Genomic DNA, 24,932 nt, shown 5'->3' on the forward strand with positions numbered 1-24,932 from the left:
AGTCGTATAGTCTCGTCGGCTAGTCAAATAAACATAAGGCAAATGTTTTTTTTTATATACTATATATAGCATTAATTTGACCAATCCCGCCTTGTACACGTTTTTTGAAAAAATGTAGCTTGTTACTTTCATTCGTCGAGTCTATATACCAGAAACATAAGTCCATAGACTTAAAAAAGTGCAAGAGTAACATGTATTTATAGGTAGACATACACAGCAGACTATTTACCAGAAATGACACAGCCTACATTCGTATATATCACGTGATCCTATACTGCCTATACAGACACTTATATATTCATCACGGAATCCAGGTAAGTTCGCAGTTACCCTGAGGCACTGATGGATAAGGCTCGTTTTGTGCAGGAGCTACACCAAACGCCGATGTCTGTAGGATGTGTGCTTCTCTTGCACAACACTGTATGAGGTAGGCTTATATACATGTATCCGTTATTTCACCAGGTAGGCTGGACATTTTTAAGAGGATTGACTCAAGTTCTAGCAGATGGACAGAATATTCATGGCCGCTCAGCCAGTCCACGCTATGTGACGTACGTAGGCCAATACACAAAGGCTGCAGACGCGTCATTCTTCAAAGCGAAACCGAAAACAGGTCTAGCTAAACGTACGTGGAGGTATAGATGCGTTTGGTTATACACTCTCGCTGCTTGAAATTCTGACATGCCGGAGAAAAGCGAGATTGAATAATGATGGCTTCATAACAGTGTGCAAGCTTTACCTAAGGTATTGTGTTTAGCGGTCTTATAATAGATCATCTGTAGTAGTGCCCAAGATTGTTTGAAGGGATATAAGCGACCCGACCATACGAGATGTGAAGAGCTAACTCTCCTATGTCACTAATATACTCGCCATTTTCTTTTGATTGGAAGAGGTTTTGAACGAATGTTAGACTGCAGCGCAAACAGCCCCAGTAACGTTGACGACCGCGTATTGCATGTCATAAGTAGGCCTACCTTAAGAATAAACTACCAGTAGGCCTACAGGCTTATATGTGTTGTGGTGTGTGAGTTCATTTCATTATGGGTATAAAATGTCAGGTATAAAATAAAGTCTGAAATATTTTGTATAATGTTAGTCCCGTCATTTAAATTCATAAGGCAAAATGCACCATCGAATCCAAAGTGAAACCGAAAACAGTTTGGTTTTGCGCTGACATCAGTTATATATTTAGACTAAACACAAACATTCCAGTTTCTTTTTTATTTTGTTAACTGTCTGAGAAATATACGCCTTTGTGTATACTAACTATATACTCTCAAAAGATAAATTGCGCTACTACATGCCAGAGTGTCCATGATCACATACTATTAAGGAGATAGTGCAACGACTGGTTGACTCTTATCAGTATAATGGCTCGGGCGGGGCGGCTTAGTTGCCTTCGGTAAGTCGTCTCAGTGAAGCAGCACTAAATAAAAGAGCGGTGGAAATTCGTCTTGCAACAAGGAGGCCCATTACATACACCCTAAGGATTCCTTCGTCGTCAAATGACTGAAAAGTTGTTGAGTACGACGTTAACCCCAAGGACTCACTTACTCACATACTATTAAGTTTCTATTCACGTGACCATGAGAATGTGAACCAGCCAGGTTATCGCTCCTGAAGCCAAACCAGTGCTATCCGGCAGGGCAGCCGGGAATTCCCTCACAACCTGCTTTCGTTTTCGGAAGGCCGAAGTGGAAATCTAGACACGAAAAATAAACTCACCTTTGCTTATTGTTAGTTTTTGAAGGTAAGATTATCCTCACTGACATGTGCACTAAATGCTTCCAGGGTTGAAATTATTACACAATGTCAAAATGTCATTGAACTAAAAATATAAGGCCTAGACACTCAATGAAATGAGTGTGGCATTGGATGTTTGTGAAGTTAGTTACACTGGTAAACAGTCTCGTTCTGCGTCCTTTTCCCTAGGTCCACGTAGAAACCGTTGTGTGGCTGATATGTTCAGTACACCCCCCAGCTATATACTATATATATTGCATTGCAATGCATACAAATATGGGTACACATGTAGGCAATATCAGTCGACTCCCCAGTGTTTTCAATGCGGATTATAAGCGATAGGCCTACACATTGCGGACCATATATGTCACTCATAGCAGGGATCACCAGGCTCTGCATGAGCCCTTCTATAGGGTGTACATGTTAAATACACAGGTTGATTGCTCTTTAGGGCCGTCTTTTGCTCTTGCATGGTACATGTATATAAACGAGTATAGTAAACACACAGAGTGTATAGAAACCAATGTTAAAACCCTCTAGACAGAAGATGGAAAAATAAACAACACACCATGTAATTAAATAATCAAGAACTCATGAAGATCAAATCAAATTTCACATGAACAAATTTGACAGTATTAGGTACTTTTACATGTGCAGTCATAGTACAAATTACCAGAACTCAAATCTCGTCTTGTTTTTGTGGCCGCGTTCGGATTTTTCCCTTTCATGTCTTGCCATGTTGGCAAAAAAGTTATTCTTCAGTGACCACCATTCAATAACGAACTGATGCTAAATAGTGTAAAAGGAGTATATACTTCAGTATGTTTAGTGCTTGTGGAAATAAGCATGGATTGTAGAAATGTTAAGGGCCGTACGTGGGAATGTCTGTCGCCAACCTGCGGATGATGGTGGGTCAGATATGAAATAAATAAATAAATAAATAAATAGTAATGTAAATGTTTTGCCTAGATGTATTCTCTACATCTATTCTCTATATGCGCATGACGAGTGCTCATGTTCTAAGCCAATGGTGTATGTACCTTTGAATTATCTTTAGCGGTATTATTTATTTATTTATTTATTTATTTGATTGGTGTTTTACGCTGTACTCAAGAATATTTCACTTATACGACGACTGCCAGCATTATGGTGAGAGGTAACCGGTTTAGTGGTATTGTTAAAATACCCTCAAACAACAGGAGGAACAATACTGACAACTAACAACAAGCAGTTAATTGAACAGTTTAGATATGGCTGCGACTTTTATTTACAAAAGCTGCATTGCTCTGGTAGACAGGATCCCAGTGAGCAAGTTGAACACCAACTGCTTACCCAGGGAACTTTAAATAATCATGCCTCGTGACCCCAAACGGGCGATCCACATCACTGTGTAGCACTAGTAAATAAGTGACAAAACCTACAGGACCCCATGAGTGGTCAGTCATGCGAGCCCACATCTCTATGTAGTACTAGTAAATAAGTGACAAAACCTACCGGACCCCATGAGTGGTCAGTCACGCGAGCCCACATCCCTATGTACTACTAGTAAATAAGTGACAAAACCTACTGGACCCCATGAGTGGTCAGTCACGCGAGCCCACATCCCTATGTAGTACTAGTAAATACGTGACAAAACCTACCGGACCCCATGAGTGGTCAGTCAGGCGAGCCCACATCCCTGCGTAGTACCAGTAAATTAGGTTTTGACACCTCCATTTAACAGCCACCTGTGCACTGGGCAGGAAGCCCCACATCTCTTTGTGACACTAGAGAATAACCCAAGGTCAGTAATTGAAAAACTTAGCTGCGCACTCTCTGCCCTGTGTGTAAATCAATCACGCAAGTCCCTACCCCTATGTAGCACTAGCCCCCTGTGCACCATGCAGGAAGCCCCTCCTGTGCACTATGCAGGAAGCCCCACATCTTTAAGCCACACGTGTAAATCCGCAGGAAATTCCCCCTTGGAGTCCATCTAATGTCCCTTTGCTCTCAACCCACAAAACGTAGCCGAAAAATGAGCTCTTGGCATATTTATTTAAGCTTACACCATGGACAACCATGGACAAAGTCCACGGAAATTCTAGAAGGGTTCAGGTATTTGGAAACCATGGACAAGGCTGGACATCGTCCACACATTATTTTGCATATCGAAACCATGGACATTGCCAATGGAAACCATGGAAAAGGGTGGACCATGTTCACGGAAATCGTAGACAAAGTCCATGTTTGTTGGACGAGGTTGGAGAATGTCCAGGTTAATCAGTCATAAGGAAAAATGTAATTTTAATTTAACAGAGATTCTAATATGTCTTGAAGGGAACTGATGAAAATATCGTTACAATCAGACAGTTCTACACTATCGTGTCTTTATGATCCAGTTATTTCTCACATTATTTCTTGGTGATGAATAGCTCTACCCCCAACCCAACGGACGGCAACTGCCCCCTTTCTTTTCACCAATGTTATCCCCCTCTCTATTGCAGCAGTATTTTGCTCCTCATGCCAAGGTGTGGTGGCATATCTGACCAGAAAATGACGCAGTTTGGTAGTTTTGTGGCAAAGTAAGATATTATGTCCCCAATTTGGAATGCCTCCACGTATCATTTGATCGCAAGTGGAATAGTAGCATGTCACTGGGCATACATGCTTCTCCTGAACTGAACTGATGTGGACAGTTACTGACTTTCTTGTTTGGTCAGTCTTCGATGTACATGACGGGACTGTCAGAAAAGATGAATTCATTTCATCACTAATGGCCACATCCGCAATGGCAATACAGTTGGTCCAGGGATAGAGTGTTAAATACCAGCTCGCCCGGGTGAAAAAAGAAAAAAACAAACAAACAAAAAATGCTATGCTATAAGGCGCAGTGAACAATTTTGGCTTGGCTCTTGGCTTGTGGCACATGCTCTAATCAATGGTGACGATAGCTTTCTGGTATCGTATCGCCTATTAAGCCTTTTCATGCCTTCTTTCATTTCTCTGATAAGTAAGTGCTGGGTAAGGTCATGAAGATCACTGATTTTATGATGAAAAGATAACTGTTGAATTGGAATATTGAGAAGATGATAAGATGAACTACAAACATTCAACTCACTATACATTAAATATAGTCGATTCAAAGAAATCGGCTGGCAGCGATAGCTTTTAACAGAAGTTTAATCTTTGAACTGCACTGGAGATGAAGCATAATGTAGTAAATGTCAAGGACAAGTCTAATTGGCGTTATCGTTCACTGACCAGAGTAAAGATTGTAGAATAACTTTTTAATATTCTCCACCAGTCCTCAAAAATGACATTTCGCCTGTTTTCTGAATGGCCTCGACGATATTGGCACGCACCCTCGATGTGACTCCGGTATGAAATTCTGGTATAAAGGAGCGATAACTGTTCCCTCCTCCAGTTCAAAAGATAAAAAAGGGAGTCAGAGCTCAAAATGTCAGTTTCATTATGTATATAGCTGAATGAAAACCACACGTTGCCTAAACTAATTAAAACATTGAAGTTTAGGTGGCGAATTATGTTGAGATTGCATGCATCCAACAATTACTTGTTATCTCGATTCCGTCATGAGCTGGACTTGAACTCACAGCGACCACACTGGTGTGAGTCTAGCATGCCACGGAGCACCCTCAAGAGTCTGTGTAAGAGTACGCGTGATATAAAAACGAAGGGAGTGTGAGTACTAAAGGTGTTTGTTACATATCCCCACGTATGTCCGAAGAGGAAGCCATCATGAGCTGGACTTGAACTAACGAAGTCAAAGTATTCACTGAGACAGCAACTTTACAAAGGCATATTCCCATGCAACTTGTTTGTGGACTTGTTGTCACTGAACTGGTTCTTTAAAGTGATTGAATCAAATTGTGTTCTACTAAAGTGTAATAATAATAATAATAGAGACATAATAGAGGCACAACGTTAAAATTTCAGTTTCTGTTCACCTTCCACCCGGTAAGCTATCTCAGATGTTGTGTGTGCTATAAGTCCGTCGTTATCTCGTTTCAATAATAAGGCTATTGTTTTGAAGCAAGTTCTGCTTTGTACCAATCTTGGAAAAGTTCATATATTCCCATATCCAACAGAGTTTATTCAGATTGGGATACATGTAGCTAGAGCTTACATACAAGATAAAAAGATTTACTAGACCAGTGCCATTAAAACAAGGTGCGAGCTCAACCACTGCCTTAGATTGATTGACTGATTGTTGTTTAAAGCCATACATAAGAGTTTTTCAAATATACGATTGTGGTCGGTTTTATAGAAGCCCGGCGCTGGGGGCCGTCCTCCTTCTAGGATATTCGCTGTCGTGACGAGATCAACACGACGCTTGAGGCCGTCGTCCTTCAAGGACACGCTGTCGTGACGGGACCAGCATGACGCAATATACGATTGTGTTCGGTTTTATAAAAGCAGGAAACCGGAGTGCCCGGGATACTTCGATTTCAACCGTGGGCCTGTTCTCCTTTAGGGATACGCTGTTGTAACGAGACAGGCATGACGCATGAGGCCGTCTTCCTTCTAGGATACGCTGTCGTGACGAGACCAAGCATAGCGCTTGAGGCCGTCCTCCTTCAAAGATATGCTCTCGTGACGAGACCAGCATGACGCTTGGGCCGTCATCCTTCAGTTGTAATAAACATTGTGCAATAGCATTGGCCAGAAAAACACTCAGAAGTCGCATATTTGAAGTTTCAATATTTCAACAAAATATTATTTGTCATCTCCAGGATACGTGTCTATGCTTTTGCACTATGCTAAGTTTATTGGTGGATCAACAGATTTTTATGTTATATACATGGACTAGTGTTGAGAAATTTACAAAGTGCGCCCGAAAAGTGAATTACTAAATACATAAGACTATAGACAGAAGCATATAAAGAAAGTGCTAGTGTAACATACATTGATGGATAGCCATGCAGTATATACTATTTATCAGAAAACGGATATATTGATAACGGAGTCCAGGTAAGTTCGCAGTTGTCTGGAGTCCCTGAAGAGATGCACAGCAGCTACGTCATACGCCTATGTCTGCGAGACGCGTGCTCCTCTTGCGCAATACTCCATGAGGTAGGGTTGTATAAATTTAAATAATATAGCTTAAATCAGTTATTTCAGCCATGTAGGCTGCACAGTTTCCTCAGGGAAGACTGAAGTATGTGGCACATGGACAGAAGTTTTATTCACAGCACGCTATTATTGTGGGCCTGACCAAAGAGTGGGGGGATACGTCATTCTTCAAAGCGAAACCGAAACAGCTTGGACCAAACGTACGTACGTGGAGGTATACGTGCGTATGCTTATATACACTCTCGATGCTCGAAAAATATGACTTGCCAGAGAAAACCGCGCATGTTATAATGCCATCGTAATAGTGTGTAGGCTTTACAATTGGGGTATGGAATTAAGTTTATCTGTACGGTTATTATAGCTTTGAATACCAACACACATGCACAAACTGGGACTAATATAACAGATATATTGTATTAGTCCCATGTACAAAGCAATGGGTGGCATGTACCCAGGGCCAATAAATTTCCGTGTACATCGCACAGGCTAGTTTGAAGCGATATAAGCGCTCCGACCACACGCGATGTGAAGATGAAAGCTAATTGGAGCTCATGGAGTAATGTCTGGGCCCTACTATAGAAGGGAAATTAGGAGGACTTGCCCAGGTCTAACACGGGACCAGAGTATTTTCAGCATTATGCAAGAATCAGATTAATGTTTCAGTATACAGCCTAAGTACACAGAGTATAATTAAGCAGTCTTTAAAATGTATCTGTTTATTTGATTGTTGTTCAACGACACATTTGCTTAGAATATTTTCGCAGACAAAACCCTAAAAACGTATTGTGACAGCCGGGAAATAAAGTACACGTTGTGGCGTGTGAGTTCATTTATGGACCAGTACATTTACATAACGTAGACCAGTGTCGAATATAGGTCTAACACAGATTCTGAATTATTTTCTATTTTGTTAGTCTAATCATTCACATCCAGGAGGCAAATTGCGTCATCGAGTCCAAAGTGAAACCAAAAACAGTTTGGTTTTGTTCTGATCGGAATAATGCTGACATTAGTTATATATTTAGATTAAACGCTTTTTTTTAACTTTCTGACAATTATGTGAATTTGTGTACATTAACTATTCACTCACCCAGATTATCGATGATCAAACACTATTACGTTCCTATTCACGTGACAATTAGACGTATAACTGACCGGGGTTATCGCCCTTGAATGCAAACCACGTCTTTCCACTAGGGAGTTCTTGCATAAGGTGCTTTCGGTTTCGGAAAAGCTAGAAGAGGAAGAATGAAGCTTATTCATGCTTTGTTTTAAAGGTTAGATTCTCCTCATTGACATCTACACTAAAGGCGTCCACGGTTGTAACTATTAGATAATCTGTAAATGCCATTGATCTAAAAGTTCTAGATATTCAACACTGTTGAATGAACATGAGCGTGGCACTGCATGAATGCTTGTCAAGTAAGTTACTTATGAACAGCATTTTAACTTTTAACATCTGTCAAGGTCGGTTTCCCCGTAGCCTGGCAAATACCTTCATGCATTGTACATGTAAATAATAGGGGGTGCACTTGTTTATATTATCCGGAGGTGTGGCTGTGTTTATTGCCCGAAAATGGACAATGATGTTGTTTTTGAAAACTAGTGTAGCAAAGATATGAAGCAATGATGCTTATAAAATGACAAGAAATTGATTGCTTTTGACAGCGGGTTGTGTGCCCTGATACAAAAGATCAGACTATATTTTGCCTACCTATACTTCAAAGGGTAGTTGGTCCATAGAAGAGTAATAACAGTGTCAACCTAGGTGATATAACTCACATTCATTTGTTTTGTTCATATTGAGGACCGTTCATTTTCTATGGTACTGGTACCTATGGTTTTGTCATTCATCATCCGGATTAGGTCTCCCATGCTGGGCGCAATTTGTCTTCAATGTTGAAAAAAAGGGTTCTGAATTGCTGGCTTGGCTTGACGTACCTTGCCACAAAATGTGCTTGACTGTAATCCATTTCTGCCTCCAATGTATGGCAGTTTAGTGACATGTTTTGTCTTTAAAATGTGCACTGGACCAAATCTTCTGCGGATACATGACACTCAAAGCCCATTTTGCCATGTTGGAATGTTGTGTTTTCCTGAAAGAACTACCAAATTTGGGAAACCAAAAAGTTAATAGTTTTGCCACGTGATTAACTGGGACATTCACACAGTGAGTGAATGTCAGATGATTTTTGTCGGTCATGTATCCAGAAAAATGTTTGCCAGCCAAAGCATATCATTTAACTCCCACAGAGATAACTGCTTGCAGATAGGGCTGTGATTGTAACTTTATGTACTTACTCAAGAAAGAAAGCCTTGCAACTCCCTGTTGTGTCAAGCATTCCGGTGGCTTGACTACTGTAGTTTAACATCATCTGTGCCATGGCACATAGTTCATTACCCTTCAGACACGTAAGATTTTTTTCTGTCACTCCGTATCCTGATGTTGTCTGCACGTTACCCTTAATGTGGAATGGGCTTTTATAATCTTGTTTGCTGTTATAATCTTGTTTGTTCAAAATTGTTAAGTTTCATGACATTTTATTGCATAGTAATTACTTTTTTGACAGAGTACATATAAACATAGCTCTATGCTATTGAAAATTTCCCATTTATTGAAATTTTCTTTCCTTGGATATTTTTTAGGTTTAGCCCATAATGGATGTCTGCTCCAACACTGTGGATGGGAGGTGTTGTGGACAGGCATTGTCACCATCCAGTAAGTTTTGTCTTAAGTGTGGAGAAGCAGTGGATAGGACAACGAAAACAACCAAAAAGATTGTAAAATGCCCAAATCTAGTTGATGGAAGATACTGTGGCTTTGAAGTGGACCAAACATGCCAGTTCTGCTCAGATTGTGGATTCAAGCTGCCAAGAAGTCTTTTTGAAGAAATAGTTCGTCGACGTTGTGGCAGTATTTGTCCTGACGGCAAGACTTGTGACACAGAGTTGGCCATTGGAGCAAAGTTCTGCCCTGGATGCGGTAGCTTGGCAGGTTGGTGGGTTATTCTATTATTCCGGCTTTGGTCAACTTTGACCAAAAGATACTGTCGTAGAACCGATTCATCCAGTATGAAAATGGACATCGTCAGACATTGTTATTTTACCTCATTTTTGTGGTCCGAATGCATGTTTTGGAGATATCATTTAATCTCCAAAACAACTCCAAATCTACTGAGCCATTGGTGGATTCCTTACAGGAGCTGTCAGACTATGTCAAATTTTACGAGCCCAGAAATTACAAACATCAAACGTGTGTACTCAAAATGTATTGCATGTATTGAGCTGAGGTTCTGTGTATATGTATTAAGGCACGATAACATAAGAATGCTGAATTAATTCAGTAGCCATCAACTATGACCATTGCTCCCATTTTTCTTCATTTAATTCTCTTTGGTGGCCTTGCTACCAAATCTTTTTATGTTTTTAATGGACCTACTTGTGGTAATATAGATACCACATGCCTTTGCCAATAAAATGTCAAATAAAAGCATGTTATATAATATGGGCTATCCCTGAAAGATAAGCTGGGTTAATTGTGAGACGAATAGGAGATTCCATGGGTAATGTGAAATTTTCTACATCTGTTTGGACAAAGGAACGATATTGGAAAAGGGAGGAAATTTTTGCACAATTATCTCCCTTTAGCCATGCATTAGTTAACGGTAGAACGGTCTTTCTCGACTGACCTTTGCTGAGCAAGCTCATGTGTTCAATTCATTCCAGGTATTATGAAATCTAGTTTTCTTGCTAAAACTTGTCTTCATCAATTGTGTTGAATGGCTGCAACTAGTTGAACAGTTCTAGGTTGCATGGATTTTTATTTCCTTTCATGTTTTCACATATATTTTGTGATTTGATGAGGGCAACCAGTGGAAGTGGCGGTGCCAAGGTATAATAGCGTCCTCTCTGGCGCCAAAGACAGCAAGTGCATCTAAGCAATCTCGGAGATCTGACTCCTTGCATGAACCTGTTGATGTTCACCCTGTGTCTCTCCCTCAAATTAACCCTCCTATAACCTCTCCTCCTTCAACTCCTCTATAGGCTAGTGAGGTTGGACATCAACCAGGTGTGGGTGATTGCCCGGCTTCATCAATGTCGCTGTCTTTGCTCATATGCCTGTTGACCACAGTTTTCTACCTGTGGCAGTCCCTAATACTTTTGTTAATATCACTGACTCAGGGCTATCAGTTCACCAGTCAGTTAAGGGAATGTGGCAAAACGAATTTTTGGATATTGCCTTATTGTTAAGAGGGGAGTTATTAGACCACATGGCATGGTCGGCAATATTTTTGTCAGGTAATGGTCAAAACTAGAGGTGAGCGCAAAGTCTTAAAGTGAACACGGTGGAGAAATGGTCATCCGGCGCTCTGATTTTCACTAGTATTTTATTTCATTAAGCTTTCACACAAAGTTCAGGGGCTTGTTGAATGTGTGTAAACCATAAGGACTGCTGCAGTAAGATATGGGGTTATAGGCTGGCGTTTTTATGATGGGCAGTTTTGTGTGAAATAAGCTAGGGAGCCAAATAATTCTAGAGCTTCCTATGATGCAGAGCTTTGGTTGATATATATGTTGCCTACCTTTGATAGTGCTGCTCCTGATGCACTATCCCAGAAGTCTCTATCGCATGATCCTACCCTTGTAATATCTGCAGGATTCAAGAATTTGTCCCGCATCAGACAAAATATTCCACTTTTCATTGGACAGCAATGGTCAAGTGCAGACGACGGTCAAGTTTGTCTGCTTGGTTATCTTCCTTTGTTGGGTTGTGAATAAAATGTTCACATTGCTGAAGCGTTTCACCTATACATCGGTCATTTGCACTAAATCTTCGCCGGATAAATTTGTTACATGGTTACTTAGTGATTTGGCCATTGACTGTAGCACATTTACCATGCATTTGACCTATGACTGTAGCATGGTTATCATGCATTTGGCCGTTTAACAGCCATGACATTTTTGAGTCTGTATAGTCTGTATGGTTATAGCCGTTCCTTTACAGGTTTCTGTCTGCCAAGTTGAAATCAGTAATAAAAAAACATGGCCTTTTTATATCCCACATAGATTGTTGACTTTGTAATTCATCTTAGATAATTAATGTACAAAAATCTCTTGGGATTGTATGTAAGCTGTTCAAAAACAACATGCTAATGTTCATGGATTCCATAAAGCGTAAAAAGATTCTATCTTGAATTTCTACACACTATTTTTATGTTATTTTGTAAAACACTTCACCTGATCATTGGCCCTTTGGTTTGTGTTTGAGAGCCAACACTTGCTTAAAACTTCACAAAAATCAAAGAAATTTGACCTTGTCTCATTTGGTTATGTGTGTGTCTCATACATATACTTCACCTGTCACGTTTACAGTTCTTGCAAATTTTCTGACAGTGTAACATTTTTGTAAGTGATCTGTATAGAATAGTACAGTTTTTAACTCTAAATAAAGCATTGGTATTTAAAAAAAACATAAATACTGGTTGTAATACAGAGGTAGATATAGCTGAAAGTTGGGCAGACCAGTTGTTAAACACCTTTAGTGGACTGGCTCAAGTTTTATTAGGCTTTGTCTGGTGGACAGTGATAACCAGATGGGTATAGAAAGAGCTAAATCCTCCAAATTACTCTTCACAACTGATGTGAGTGCAAGGTTTTTTTTCTAGAATTTATCTCTTTAGCTGTGGGTGCACAATTTACATAAATGTGCCAGTTACAGGTGCGAATATAGCATAACCCATCAAGACTTCCATGCCCAGTAAGTTCAATACATTCAGTGGTAAGTGGGGTGTTATTCTTCTTTAGAATAAATAACATTGCTGAGTATGAAGACAACAATCTGATTAAGAGTTTGACTTGATCTGCTGAACTTATGGACATGTTTCTAAACATTGTTTTGGACTGGAAGTATGAACAGTTATGTAATTCACAAACCAATGATCTGGTATAAATCAGGATTTCGTTGTATTTTTCATTCAGAGGTATCAGTGAAGCAGATTACTGAAGCTGACCCAGCCCAAGATGCTGTTAATGTGAGCCATGAAACAGGCGTCAAGAATGGCGCCACTCAAATACCCAGTGACACTGATGATACCTCTGTTCCCAGTGAAGAAGATACTCCAAAGGGGGATATAGTTGCCAGTACCCATGTGCTTAGTGAAAAAGTTGATGCTACCCAGAAGGAGGGTATAGTTGCCAGTACACATGTACCTGGTGAAAAAGATGTTACTACTCTAAAGGGTGACACTGATAAATGCACATCAGTTACTGGTACTACACATACATCAGGTGACACATCCCGTCAGTGTTTTGGACAGTCTGTCAGAAGAAATACAAATGGCGACATGTTGGGAGAACACAGTATGCCTCACATCAGCACAGATGGCACAAAACTGGATGATCATCCATTAAAAACAACTTTTGCCTCATCAGTGACACTAACTCTGTCTCCAACACTGTCTTGCCATCCAGGTGGGAGTAACAGACAGTCTGGCAAACCACAGGACAAACCAAGTGACAAAGGTGTGTTGTTCATAAACCTACTTACTTAATTTCTTTATTTATTTCAATTTGATTGTTCTAAATGGCATCTTCTGGGAATCTTTTGGTAGCTGAACTACATGTATAGTGAGAAGCCACTTCATTCCTCAAGTGCTGATGGGCTGCTGGGAGACTGCTGTAACATTTTAGCTGTCTGAGAATTGAAAACATATAAACTCTTCTGTACAGTACTTGTCAAGGAAAAGTATGTTTTCTTGATTCATGTATAACTGTTGGACTGAAATAGATATTTAAATATTTATTGACCACTCTGATTGGTTAATCAGGTGGGCCCTTTAGATTCATATTAAAGTGGTGACAGCTGTCAATCAAGTAATATGAAATTCAACCCATAGTCTGTCATTGATGCCCTGTGCTTATAATCTTGAATATAGCCTAAACACCAATCAAATAAATAGATAAAAATGCGTTGACTATCTACAAATTACTATGGAAATCACAACGTGCTGTGGTGAAGAGGAGAGGTAAAGATTACATGCTATAATAACATTATTGCAGGCTTTATTTATATAATGGTAAGCAGTGGTAAGTCTCGCTCCATGTATTTGCATTTACATGTTTTATATGGAATGCCGTTCAACATAATGTAGTTTATGTTTTCACTTTGAGGTAAAACAGCTGTAAAGAAGGACGCCACATGTAAGCCGATTGATCTTATTTCAGAGACACATACAGACAGTCACCATGATGGTGTGAACAGTTCTAAACTTTTGTCAGATGAAACGGAGCGGGTTCATGCCCAACTTCTTCGCTCCAAAATGGAGAATAAAGCTGATCGTGAGCGCCCAGATGAGCAGTTGAAATCTGAGGGGAGTAAGGGAAGTGAAAAAAAGAACAGTCCAGAGGGATCAGCAGAGGTGCAAGGGGTATCTACAAAGGATTCTGAGCCTGAATCTGACAAAAGTGGGGGGGAAGAAATGGATGATAGAGATCAAGCTGCAGACAAAAAAAGTGAAAGGGACAGAGCAAAGAGGGAAGAAAGAAAGGTTAAAAATGAGCAAAGAAAAAAATTACTAAAGGAGCAAACTAGACAGAAAAAACATAAGAAGCTGTTTGGCAGTGATGGTGGAACTTCAGCCGTAGCATCAGGTACAGATGCCACAAGAAAAGATGACCAGGTAAGATTTGAGTCAATGTCTGTCGACTTTCCATACAATCACTGTCATTACAACAGAATATTCTTCATTTGACTCCAAACCCTAGGGCAATATGCATCCATAAAAATGCTCCTCACTCAGAAATACCGGTATTTAACTTGTGATGCCAACAAATCCGATTGATTTACAAGTGTAGCTTATGGTGACTGATTGCCAGCCTTTTGGGCAGAGGCCACATGGTTGAGGCACCCTTTAAAGTAGATAACACAGAGATTATGAATTTAGCAGGAGCTGAAATAGAGAAATCTCCTATACTGAGTAAATAAAGGCTAAAAATTGCTCGTTTTGGGGGCAGATGTATTCAGTGTGATAATCAAAACATTCATCACCTGGGGACTGTTTCACAAAAAGTCTATACGCTAAGCTTAGATAGCTAACTCAGTTGGTCGAAGAGCAGTTTTGTCTAATCAGTATCACAAAGAAAATAACACTTAGCTGACTAACAGACCTTAGTTTTGTGAACAGGCCCTAGGTCACTCACCTGTACTTTAAATGTCAAAGGTTCATAGTAGACTTCTAGGCCACAAAAGTGGTCCCAAATCACACTTAAAGCTGCTATCCAGCAGCATTGCTGGGGTCCATCCTCCTAGTATTTTACTGATTCTGGGTCCAGTTCAACCATGACCTTTCTGACTCAAGTCAAAATCTAAAATACAATTTCAAAGCTTATTTTTGAGCTCTAGAAATTAAAATTTGAACCCCTGTATCAATGTCAGCATGAGGCATATGTGTTAATATCTTAACTTTCAGTGCCAAAAACTAACCGTTGCGATGAAATTCTAAATTTCATGTCAGAAATAGCTTTGTTTAATCGACCCCAGGTAGCCCTTTGTCTGTTGTGTTCATGATAATGGGAGAAAAAAAGGAAGTATCTGAATTTGAACCATAGGCAGCCATATACAATGTCTCTAGGGGCTTATGTGAAGACCAGTGAAATGAAAGTGAACATTACTCTTGGATAGCAGTACTGGGCTACATGTATACAGTGTAGCTGTCGTGGACAGCAATTCTGGGGATTGGCTCTGTACGCACTGCATACATTGTATGCTGAATAATGAAAATAAGAACAAAGAAAGAAGAAAAAAATTTGAAAAAGATGGAAAGGAATGCACTGGATTTGAATCCAAGACTGCCAGCCATCAGGTACAATGGGACTAGCATAGAGATTAGGCAGCTTTGATCTTCTGCTAATACCCAAGAACAAAAGACAGAAGCAATACATGGTTGCAAATTTGTTGCCAGAGTACAAAAGACAGAAAGAATACATTGTTGCAATGTTGATGCTCATAAGGCATGTTAAACTGCAGTGACAAGTTTCATGCAGTCTTACATAAAGTTTGCATGTTGAATTTTGGAGAAAAATTTTGATTGATTTCTGATAAGTTTTTGGGCAGTTACCTGAAAAACCAGAACTTGAACGGAAAAATTGTTTGAAATTGGTAATCCTGAGGTTAAGGTATTCTCAGAAATGTTTTGTTTGATACAGCTGTGCAGGTTTTAAAGTTGACCTATTTTTGAGCTAATTTCATTGGTCAGTTTTAGTCCAAGCACAAACCAGACTCAAACATTTTTGAAATCTTTGTAAGGCTATCCACCAAGAAACTGCAAATGAAACTTTTATTTTCATAGGTTTGGCCAGAAGATATTTTAAGCTTATCTATAAAAATCAGAATGGCCGTTAAATCAGGTGACTGGCCAAACAGCACAAAATGTCAAAATTCACTAGTAACGGACATAACTACACATATTCATACCAGAAATGCAAAAATTATATGAGTATGAGCTGTTTTGGTGACTTATATAAAAACACAAGTCTTGAAGTGGGATTGACATTAAGGCTTTGTTGTAATTTATTTATTTATTATTTATTTATTTGATTGGTGTTTTACGCTGTACTCAAGAATATTTCACTTATACAACAGCATTATGGTGGGTGGAAACCAGGCAGAGCCCAGGGGAAACTCACGACCATCTGCAGGTTGCTGACAGACCTACTCACTTACGGCCGGAGAGGAGCTTTATTGTAATGAAAAGACTCATAATGCTATACAAAGAATGTGGGCATTGTACAGTATATGGACAGTGGTCCCCCTTTGTAAGTATGACGTGCAGTGGTCTGCGGCCCATGGTGCCCTGGGGACAGTACAAGTGAACATTACGCTTCAAGGTCATAATGACGTACTTGTGGTGGACTGCGGTCCACGGTCCTCTGGGGACAGTACAAGTGAACATTACGGTTCACGGTCATAATGACATGTACTTGTGGTGGTCTGCGGCCCACAGTCCTCTGGGGACAGTACAAGTGAACATTATGGTTCACGGTCATAATGACATGTACTTGTGGGTAGTAGTTGATCATTACATAATGATGTGGTGGACTGCGGTCCATGTCAGTGGTGCCATGGTCTTGACCAATTTCAAGGTGTATCACACACAACAATTAATGACTGACATGAAATACCTTATTGGGGAAAGGAAGTTTTATGACTGAATGTAACAGGCGTAAAATGATGCCCAAGAATAAGAGTAACAAAATTCCCAAATAGGGCAATAGAATAAACTAGAAAATGACATCTCAATCTGAACATTGTACCAAGGTAGAATAAAATGTTACACAGGCTGTGCTACTAAACCTGAGCACATCTTTCAGACATAAAGACTAAATTGTAAAGTAACACTATACCCCACTTTTGCTGTCATATTTTTTTTTAATGCTGAATGTTTGTCCCTGTCTGAGTATTGGATATATCTGGTATAGCATGCTGATTTCCAGCAGCCCACAGCTTTAATCATAGGATCTGCCAACCATATGCGACCTGTTGCAGCCCCATTACTAAAACTGTGACCTGAGTATAACTGTTTCTTGAGCCCCATCCTAGCTAGAATGGTTCTTACATGTGTGACAAAAACTTTTCTGGAGAGAGCATTGCCCTGTGCTGTTAGAAATAAAGGTTGTCTCAAGTGTTCCCTACCTACAATCTGATCGAGTAGGCAATGTAAGCGAAACAAAGGTTGTGGCTGCTTGTTGATAATGGGGTTGTGGATGCCTGGCTTGAGGTAAGGAAACCTAATACATGTACCTGCCAAATTATATCGGATGGTTGTGTACTTCAAGCCACAAAATTTGAAGCAATAAGCTGCAAAATAAATCAGCGTGTCCTCCTTTAATGTAGGCAAATTGTCGCTCCATTTAACACAGTTCATCGCTAAAAATCTTAATCATGCAGCAAGTCCTGTTTATAGACTTGGTGGGTGTTACCACTCAAGGTTCACCGCCATAGTTCTTCTACTGCTGTGTCAAAGTCAACACCAAATCGGTGAGGATGTGAGCATGGAATTACTTGTGCTGTGAACTTCCAACACCAGATTCTGCAAAGCAGACGGAGAAATGAGCATACTCTTTGTGTTGGACAACAGTTCTGCGTAAGTCATAAAATTATGCACAGGTTGACACCACACCAGTCGTCGCATTAACTGCATGATGGCCGTGGACTTTGACCTACCGTTCTGAATGATCTGTACTGTTGCTACTTTGTCACAGTACATATCTATACATTTGTCTGACTGCTGACTACCCCAGAGAAAATCTGCTGTAACCAAAGGATATATTACAGCATATGAGGCTATTATCTTGTCATCTTGGATACTTGCATGAAATGGGTAGGGCAGTGACTGGTTGACCTGTATCAGTGTAAAGGTTCGGGTGGGATGGCTTACTTGCCTTCAGTAAAGCGTCTCAGTGAAGCAGCACTAGATAAAAGAGTGGTGGAAATCCGTCATGCAACAAGGAGGCATATCACATGCACTCTAAGGATTCCTTCGTCGTCATATGACTGAAATTGTTAAGTATGACGTTAAACCCCAAGCACCCACTCACTCACTCTTTGATACTTGAAATATTCCCATGCCGTGTAGAACCGAACCATTCACCTCTGTACCAGCCTGCATATCCTACACCTAATTCACTAGCATGTGAGGATCGGTGATGGTGTGGGCAGTCAGTCCAAAAATACCCCCTTTCCATTCCATCTCTGGAAGCAACTCAACCACATTTTATGATCTCCATGTGCATCTACACTCAGCCTATCGTTGTGATGCAACTCTTTCACACTCACAGCTACCTCCAAGAGATATGACACATGGCATATGCTCTTACTGATATAATAACATTGCTGGCAAAATTAAGATGACCTAATAGACAAAGTAACTCCCTTCTAGTGATGTGAAACACCTCTTTAATCTGACTGGGCTTATTCATAGGTAACCGTGTTTACTGTGTCCAGAACAAAGCCCAAATACTCTAACTGTTGCGTTAATTGGCATTTCTAGTACAAAGAACCTCTAATATAGGGCTATCAATATTAGAAAGTCTTCCAATAGGTGGAAATGCCAGCAACCTGCGGATGGTCGTGGGTTTCCGCCAGGCCCTGCCCGGTTTCCACCCACCATAATGCTGGTCACCATTGTATAAGTGAAATATTCTTGAGTACAGCGTAAAACACCAATCAAATAAATAAATCAAATAACTCAACTGATTCATCTGCTCCAGCACTTGATTCATGTAACACTTACATTTGCACACTGTGAATTTTCTTCTAAATCACTTATACTGGCACCATGCTCCTGTATCTCTTACATGTCTCCTTGCTGTACATCTGCCTATGTGAGATACTGGTTCTTGTGGTAACTCCCACCGTCACCCTGCTTATCCGCTGGGTGAAAATGTTCTGTGAATTGTCCATGCCATGAAGTTGGGCATAATCATCTTCAAGCTGCTGATCAACTAGCTGCAGAACATTAGCTTGTTAACAATGTTATTTTGCCCTAACCTGCATAAAACTGGTTTCTGTGAAGAAACAACACATAAAGTGGTGCTTCAAAAAAAAACATGCTCGGTATGTACTCCAATATATACTACAAAATCAAATGATTTCAGCACACAAGTTGCCTCCACTTCGATGTGTTGGTTACCATTTTTGACTGCCATACTCGTTGTCAAGTGACCCCGTGGATTGTGTCTGAAAACATCATAAGCGTCCAGTTTTTTTGCCTGATTATGTGCCACACAGATTCATAAATCATTTCACTGCGACAGCAAAGGCTACAAATAAATTACTTTGAACATCCCTTGGTTCATTTGATTTGTTGACAAGTAGGTGCAAAGAAACTCTTTGGACATGTCCCCATGCTGTGGCAAAATGACAGCCGCAATTAATACAGTTTTCACTTGACAGCTGGCTCTTCTGACATTTCGCCTGGACTGCATGTGACCCTTGGCCAAAGGTTGGGGTAGCCCAGTATGCAAAACCGTGTTATGCAAAGACCGGGGTTTTACGATGTCACGTGACATGAAATTGAATATTGCATCCAGACAAACAAAAAGCAGCCCAAACATGGCAGACATATGCCGAAGCGAAAACGTTTTGTCAGACAGCAAGGATTTACTCTACCCATTGATCAGAACGTAAAAACATGTATGCAGACATAATTTATCTGTCCTCAGTGCATAAATCTGCAAGATCAGGGTTTTATTTAAGATTCAATTCTTAAGATTTAAGGCTGGTGTTAAGGTTGAACAGAGAGCTATTCTTGGGTCATTCCAGGAGTGCATGAAGCTGACCTAGCAGCTCAGTACAGTAGCACATTGCTAAATCTGCCGTCAGCTTCACTCGGAGTCTCTGATCAACCCACCTTGCTCTGCAGGAAAAAATTTACGTGTTTCTCCCTTGTTCAACTGTACAGGGAAACTAGTTTTGACTTGCTAAATCCAGAAGAAGATATTGTGACTCCAATGTCAGACGGCTTTGCTCTTAACTCAGACCTGGTCCAGTTTTCTGGCCTGTCCAATGTTGGTCCCATGTTGTTGTAGCACTAGAAATGTAAGGAGCAGTCCTCCTGATGGGCATGCTGAGAGCTTCAGTTAGCTATTTCCCTTCAAAGTTCTTTTTTAATATTTAAATAGGCTGGGCCATACGCTTCATGTGTCTGATCTATAAGTGTCCTGCCCTCATCTGATTGGTTCTTGAGGAGACTGCCTGCTCTTTGATTTCCTGGTCAACCTTCCGTGTGATTGGTTATTGTAGATCTTAAATTAGCCTGCTGATTGGCCCAAAAGCTGGCCTTTTGAGTGGCTGCTGGCAGCAGAACTTCAATTACTATAAAATATATTCAGTCCCTCGAATTTCACTTAAGTGTGTTTAATACTTGGACGGAACACAGCCACACTCACTTGCAGAGCATGATATGGATCGCATGACGTCATGAGTAAACAACTGATCAGGCTACAGCTCCTCATAGTGCAAAATGGGGCATATACTAATGACCAATGATATTCCTTTGCACTGAAGGATTTTTATTCAGGAAATATAATTTTATAAATTTAATTCACCCTTGTGATTTACTGCAGACTGTTTGGAAAAGACTTGTGCGCTGACAAAAACTCAATCCATCGACCGACTGTTGGCCCATATATATATCACTATATATATAAGGCTTCAGTACTTCATTTATTTATTTGATTTGCGTTTTACGCCGTACTCAAGAATATTTCCCTTATACGACTGCAGCCAGCATTATGGTGAGAGGAAATTGGCCAGAGCCCGGGGAAAACCCACGACCATCTGCAGGTTGCTTGCAGACCTCCCCATTTACGGCCGGAGAGGAAGCCAGCATGAGCTAGACTTGAACATGATGATCAGTTTGGGGCTAATATTTTAAGCTTGTATTCATGCCATTGTAAACACTCCTCATGTTTTCAACTATATATAATTTATTTATTTATTTGATTGGGGTTTTACGCCATACTCAAGAATATTTCACTTATACGACGGTGGCCAGCATTATGGAGGGAGGAAACCGGGTAGAGCCTGGGGGAAACCCACGACCATCCGCAGGTTGCAGGCAGACCTTCCCACTTACGACCGGAGAGGAAGCCAGCATGAGCTGGACTTGAACTCACAGCGACCGCATTGGTGAGAGGCTCCTGGGTCATTACACTGCGCTAGTGCGCTAACCAACTGAGCTTCAACTATATATAAAGACATGATAATAACAAAGCTTATAAAAACATGAAATTAAGTAATTTGTGTAAGAACCCAATTGGATTTCAAAGACCTTCATCCACTTCTGAAAGATAAATGGGTTGTCAAAGATGGAAGAGCATCTTGTTATGACATGTATGACTCGCATACAAATTTGCTTAGGATTGTTATATGTAGGCTACTCAGATGTGTTTCAGTATCACCGCGGTGTAGTGTTCAGTGCATGGCATATATTTTTTGTTGTTATATTTCTTGCATTGTAGAATCTTTACAACATTCAACAAAGAACAAATTACCTAATTGCTGTATTTCAGCTAAAGTTTAGTATGTAAAGATGCACTTTCAGAAAGGCATGTAGGCCTAAAAATGATAAAAAAAATTTTCTGACAAGAAATTATCAGACCCAAGAGGCCATTTAAGGTGGATGAATCAGTCAGAATCAAGCAAAGTGTGCCTCTTTCAAAAGTGCTTAACTTTGGGTGAAATACAATAATAGCTGGTATTAAAACTGATTCTATTGGGGGTGGGTCTTGGTTTTATGGAAAGAGAATGTAGAAACTAATACTCAGTAAAAAATTTGTCCTTTTAATACATTTAATTCTTCTAACAATTATTATATTTCTTCAATATATTTTGCTATACTCCAGCCTATTTCATATATTGAAATGAATTTGATTGTTATAGAGTGATGTCAGTATACATGTACATGTATCTCACTGTCTTCTAGTTAAATGTTTCTACATGTATTTACTTGAGAAAATGGTTATTGTGTTAGCTCCTTGTTAGGTACATCTAGGGTGTGGATGACATGTTCTATTTGTTTTCTCATGTCTTTGATAGCCAGCAAAGAAGGCAAGAAAGGAGTTTGATGCAGATGAAAACATCGCGGGTTTGCAAGCGATATCCAGAGGGTAAGAATAAAGATAAAATAATTAAGTCTATTAAACTTCCACATTCCCAAAAGTGATATGTCAAGGGCCGAGCAATTAAAATGACTTGATACTTTTCCATAAGATTAAAAAAGATTTTTAGGCACACTGAAAATTATGATACAGGAAAGCAAGGCAAAAATATATAGCTGGAACAAATACAGATTTTTAACTTGGGTACCCTTTTATTAGCCTGATTTGGGCAGCATGACTCAGTTATGATTAACTGAGCACGATATTTGGTAGCTGGTGGTGAAAATGGAATACCTCTAAAATATTCGTACAGACACTTTATTATTATAAGTGCATGGAGCTATAAAGAGAAGGAGCCACAACGTATTGAGTGCATATATACAGTCATTTGATGGACCTCTTAATGCACACCTCTGTAAAATGTTTATTGGCTTCCTGGCGTCTTACAGGTATGTATGTCTCGCCAACCTGTAAAGCACTGTTGTTTTCAGAACTCTACCAGGGCAGCATTGTTTGGTACCATGTAGTAGGACAACTTAATTAAATGAAGATGTTTCAGCAGGTTTTTGCCAGATCTGTGAAGACAAAATCATTCAAAAAGAGCTCTGTATCATTATGTTCTGCTATCTGTATTGCTTCATTATATTAATATTACAAAATTTAGCAGCCTATATTCTTTTTGAAAATGAAGAATAGATGAGTGACTTCTGTCTTAAGTAAAGAGGTTATAGGATCACTAATGAGGAGTACAGTTTTTGTTGTCAGATAACACCTTGTGTGTACACTTGCCTGACAAACACCCCATCATGTATACACATATTGTGAGAAATAGGCCTAATTATACAATACACTACTTATGCATGTATGATCATTATAGTACTATATATGCATATTTTAATTATAGAGGTTTATTTACTGTAACACATAAGTCAAAGAAAGTAGATTTTTTGTGATGGCTTTTAAAGTATAGCAAGTAGTGGTATTGTGTTATCATAAAACCAAAATTATAGTCTTCTAAGAACTTAATACACAGCCCTGGTCCTGCTCTGTCGGTGTTGTACATAATATACCTTCTAAAGACCAAGAGTTACTTGTTGCTCCTTTACAGGTCCATGATAAGTCTATATATTTATTTATTTGATTGGTGTTTTATGCCGTACTCAAAAAAATTTCACTTATACAACCTTCACACGTTTGACTGCCAGCATGAACTGAACTTGAACTGACAGCGACAGCATTGGTGATAGGCTCCCTGGTCATTGCGTTCCATTTAGGACTTTGTGCAAGAGTGATTTCCATGTTCCAATTATCGATTGATGGAATGGGTTCTGGTTTTCACTGACCTACCCTTTGAAATAATCAGTCATTACAGACGTATATCGTTTTGAATTGAAATATGTTTTATTGGCAGCTTTGTCAGGAAATAATCAGCCTGAGCTGTGTACAGACTGATGAGGACCATTTGGGAAAGTTATCACTTATGTAATAATTATTGACCAAAAAAATAATGAAAAAAATTTCAGATTGAAATAAAAAGAGGGTCATTTTAAACACTTAGATTAAGGTGAACATGCAACAGCATGCCATTTCACACCTTCTGTGTCATGGGTTTGATGACTAATATGAATCAAGTGTTGTTAATGAGAAAATCTTTTCATCAGGATTTGATGACATGGTATTGATTTTACTGTAAGATTTGAAGGAATTTTATTCCACTGACCTCAGTTTCATGATCCATCCCCATTAGAGTAGGTTGGAAGTTAGAAAGGGAAATTTTGATTGTAAAACTTGGATGTGCCTGGGTAGATAAGAAAACAATAATGAGCTACATTATACACTTGCCAAGGGATGAAGATGACATGTAGATATATTTGGCTTTTGAAAGGTCAATATCAGAAACCTCAAGTACAGTTTCATCACTTAATTTGGTTATTTGTTTTACCTTTTAAAATTCTGTAACTCTACTCAAGTCAATAGATTTCTTTACACCAGCTTTATACGAAGGTTTTGAATACTGCAAATCATACCATAATCATGAAAGTTTATTCCTACCAGTGACTTTACTAGCCCTGCTTAAAACTGTGGCTGAATGTAATATGCCTGAATCAATACTAGTATCCCTAAACTGAGCTTTGACACCTGGACAAATTTTCAAACTTTCAGATCTTTATAATGCTGTGATGAACGTGGTAGTGCTAAAGCCTGATTCATTGACATTATCAGACTCAAGTAATTATAACAATGCCAAGAGTCTCACAGATTGCTTAACTATATTCCTGCCCACATACTCACTCCACAACAGACCGTTTAAATCTATTGATTCTAGGCTCTAGCTGGGAGGGAATACTTTTTATTTCCATCAAAATAAAAACTAATTTGACAGCACTGCCCTGGTGTCCACTGATCTCTCACGAATTTGGTAAAATTAGTGCCGTATTAACCTTCCTGTTTAATTTAGT

General features: G+C 39.5%; 1 protein-coding gene across 2 annotated transcripts; it reads left to right on the forward strand.

The window, feature by feature from the left end:
• Positions 1-293: 293 nt before the first annotated feature.
• LOC135474041 (uncharacterized) lies at positions 294-23,689 on the forward strand. Of its 2 annotated transcripts, none has more exons than XM_064754030.1 (5): positions 294-427; positions 9,460-9,808; positions 12,793-13,335; positions 14,038-14,492; positions 22,412-23,689. In XM_064754030.1, the coding sequence occupies exons 2-5, from the start codon at positions 9,472-9,474 to the stop codon at positions 22,484-22,486; spliced, it is 1,410 nt and encodes a 469-aa protein (XP_064610100.1). In that variant the 5' UTR covers positions 294-427; positions 9,460-9,471; the 3' UTR covers positions 22,487-23,689. The 2 variants fall into 2 exon arrangements, with proteins under 2 accessions (XP_064610100.1, XP_064610108.1); XM_064754038.1 differs by lacking the exon at positions 294-427 and adding an exon at positions 442-744.
• Positions 23,690-24,932: the final 1,243 nt, after the last annotated feature.

The sequence above is a fragment of the Liolophura sinensis genome, chromosome 1, assembly GCF_032854445.1.
Source record: "Liolophura sinensis isolate JHLJ2023 chromosome 1, CUHK_Ljap_v2, whole genome shotgun sequence".
Classification (NCBI taxonomy): domain Eukaryota; kingdom Metazoa; phylum Mollusca; class Polyplacophora; order Chitonida; family Chitonidae; genus Liolophura; species Liolophura sinensis.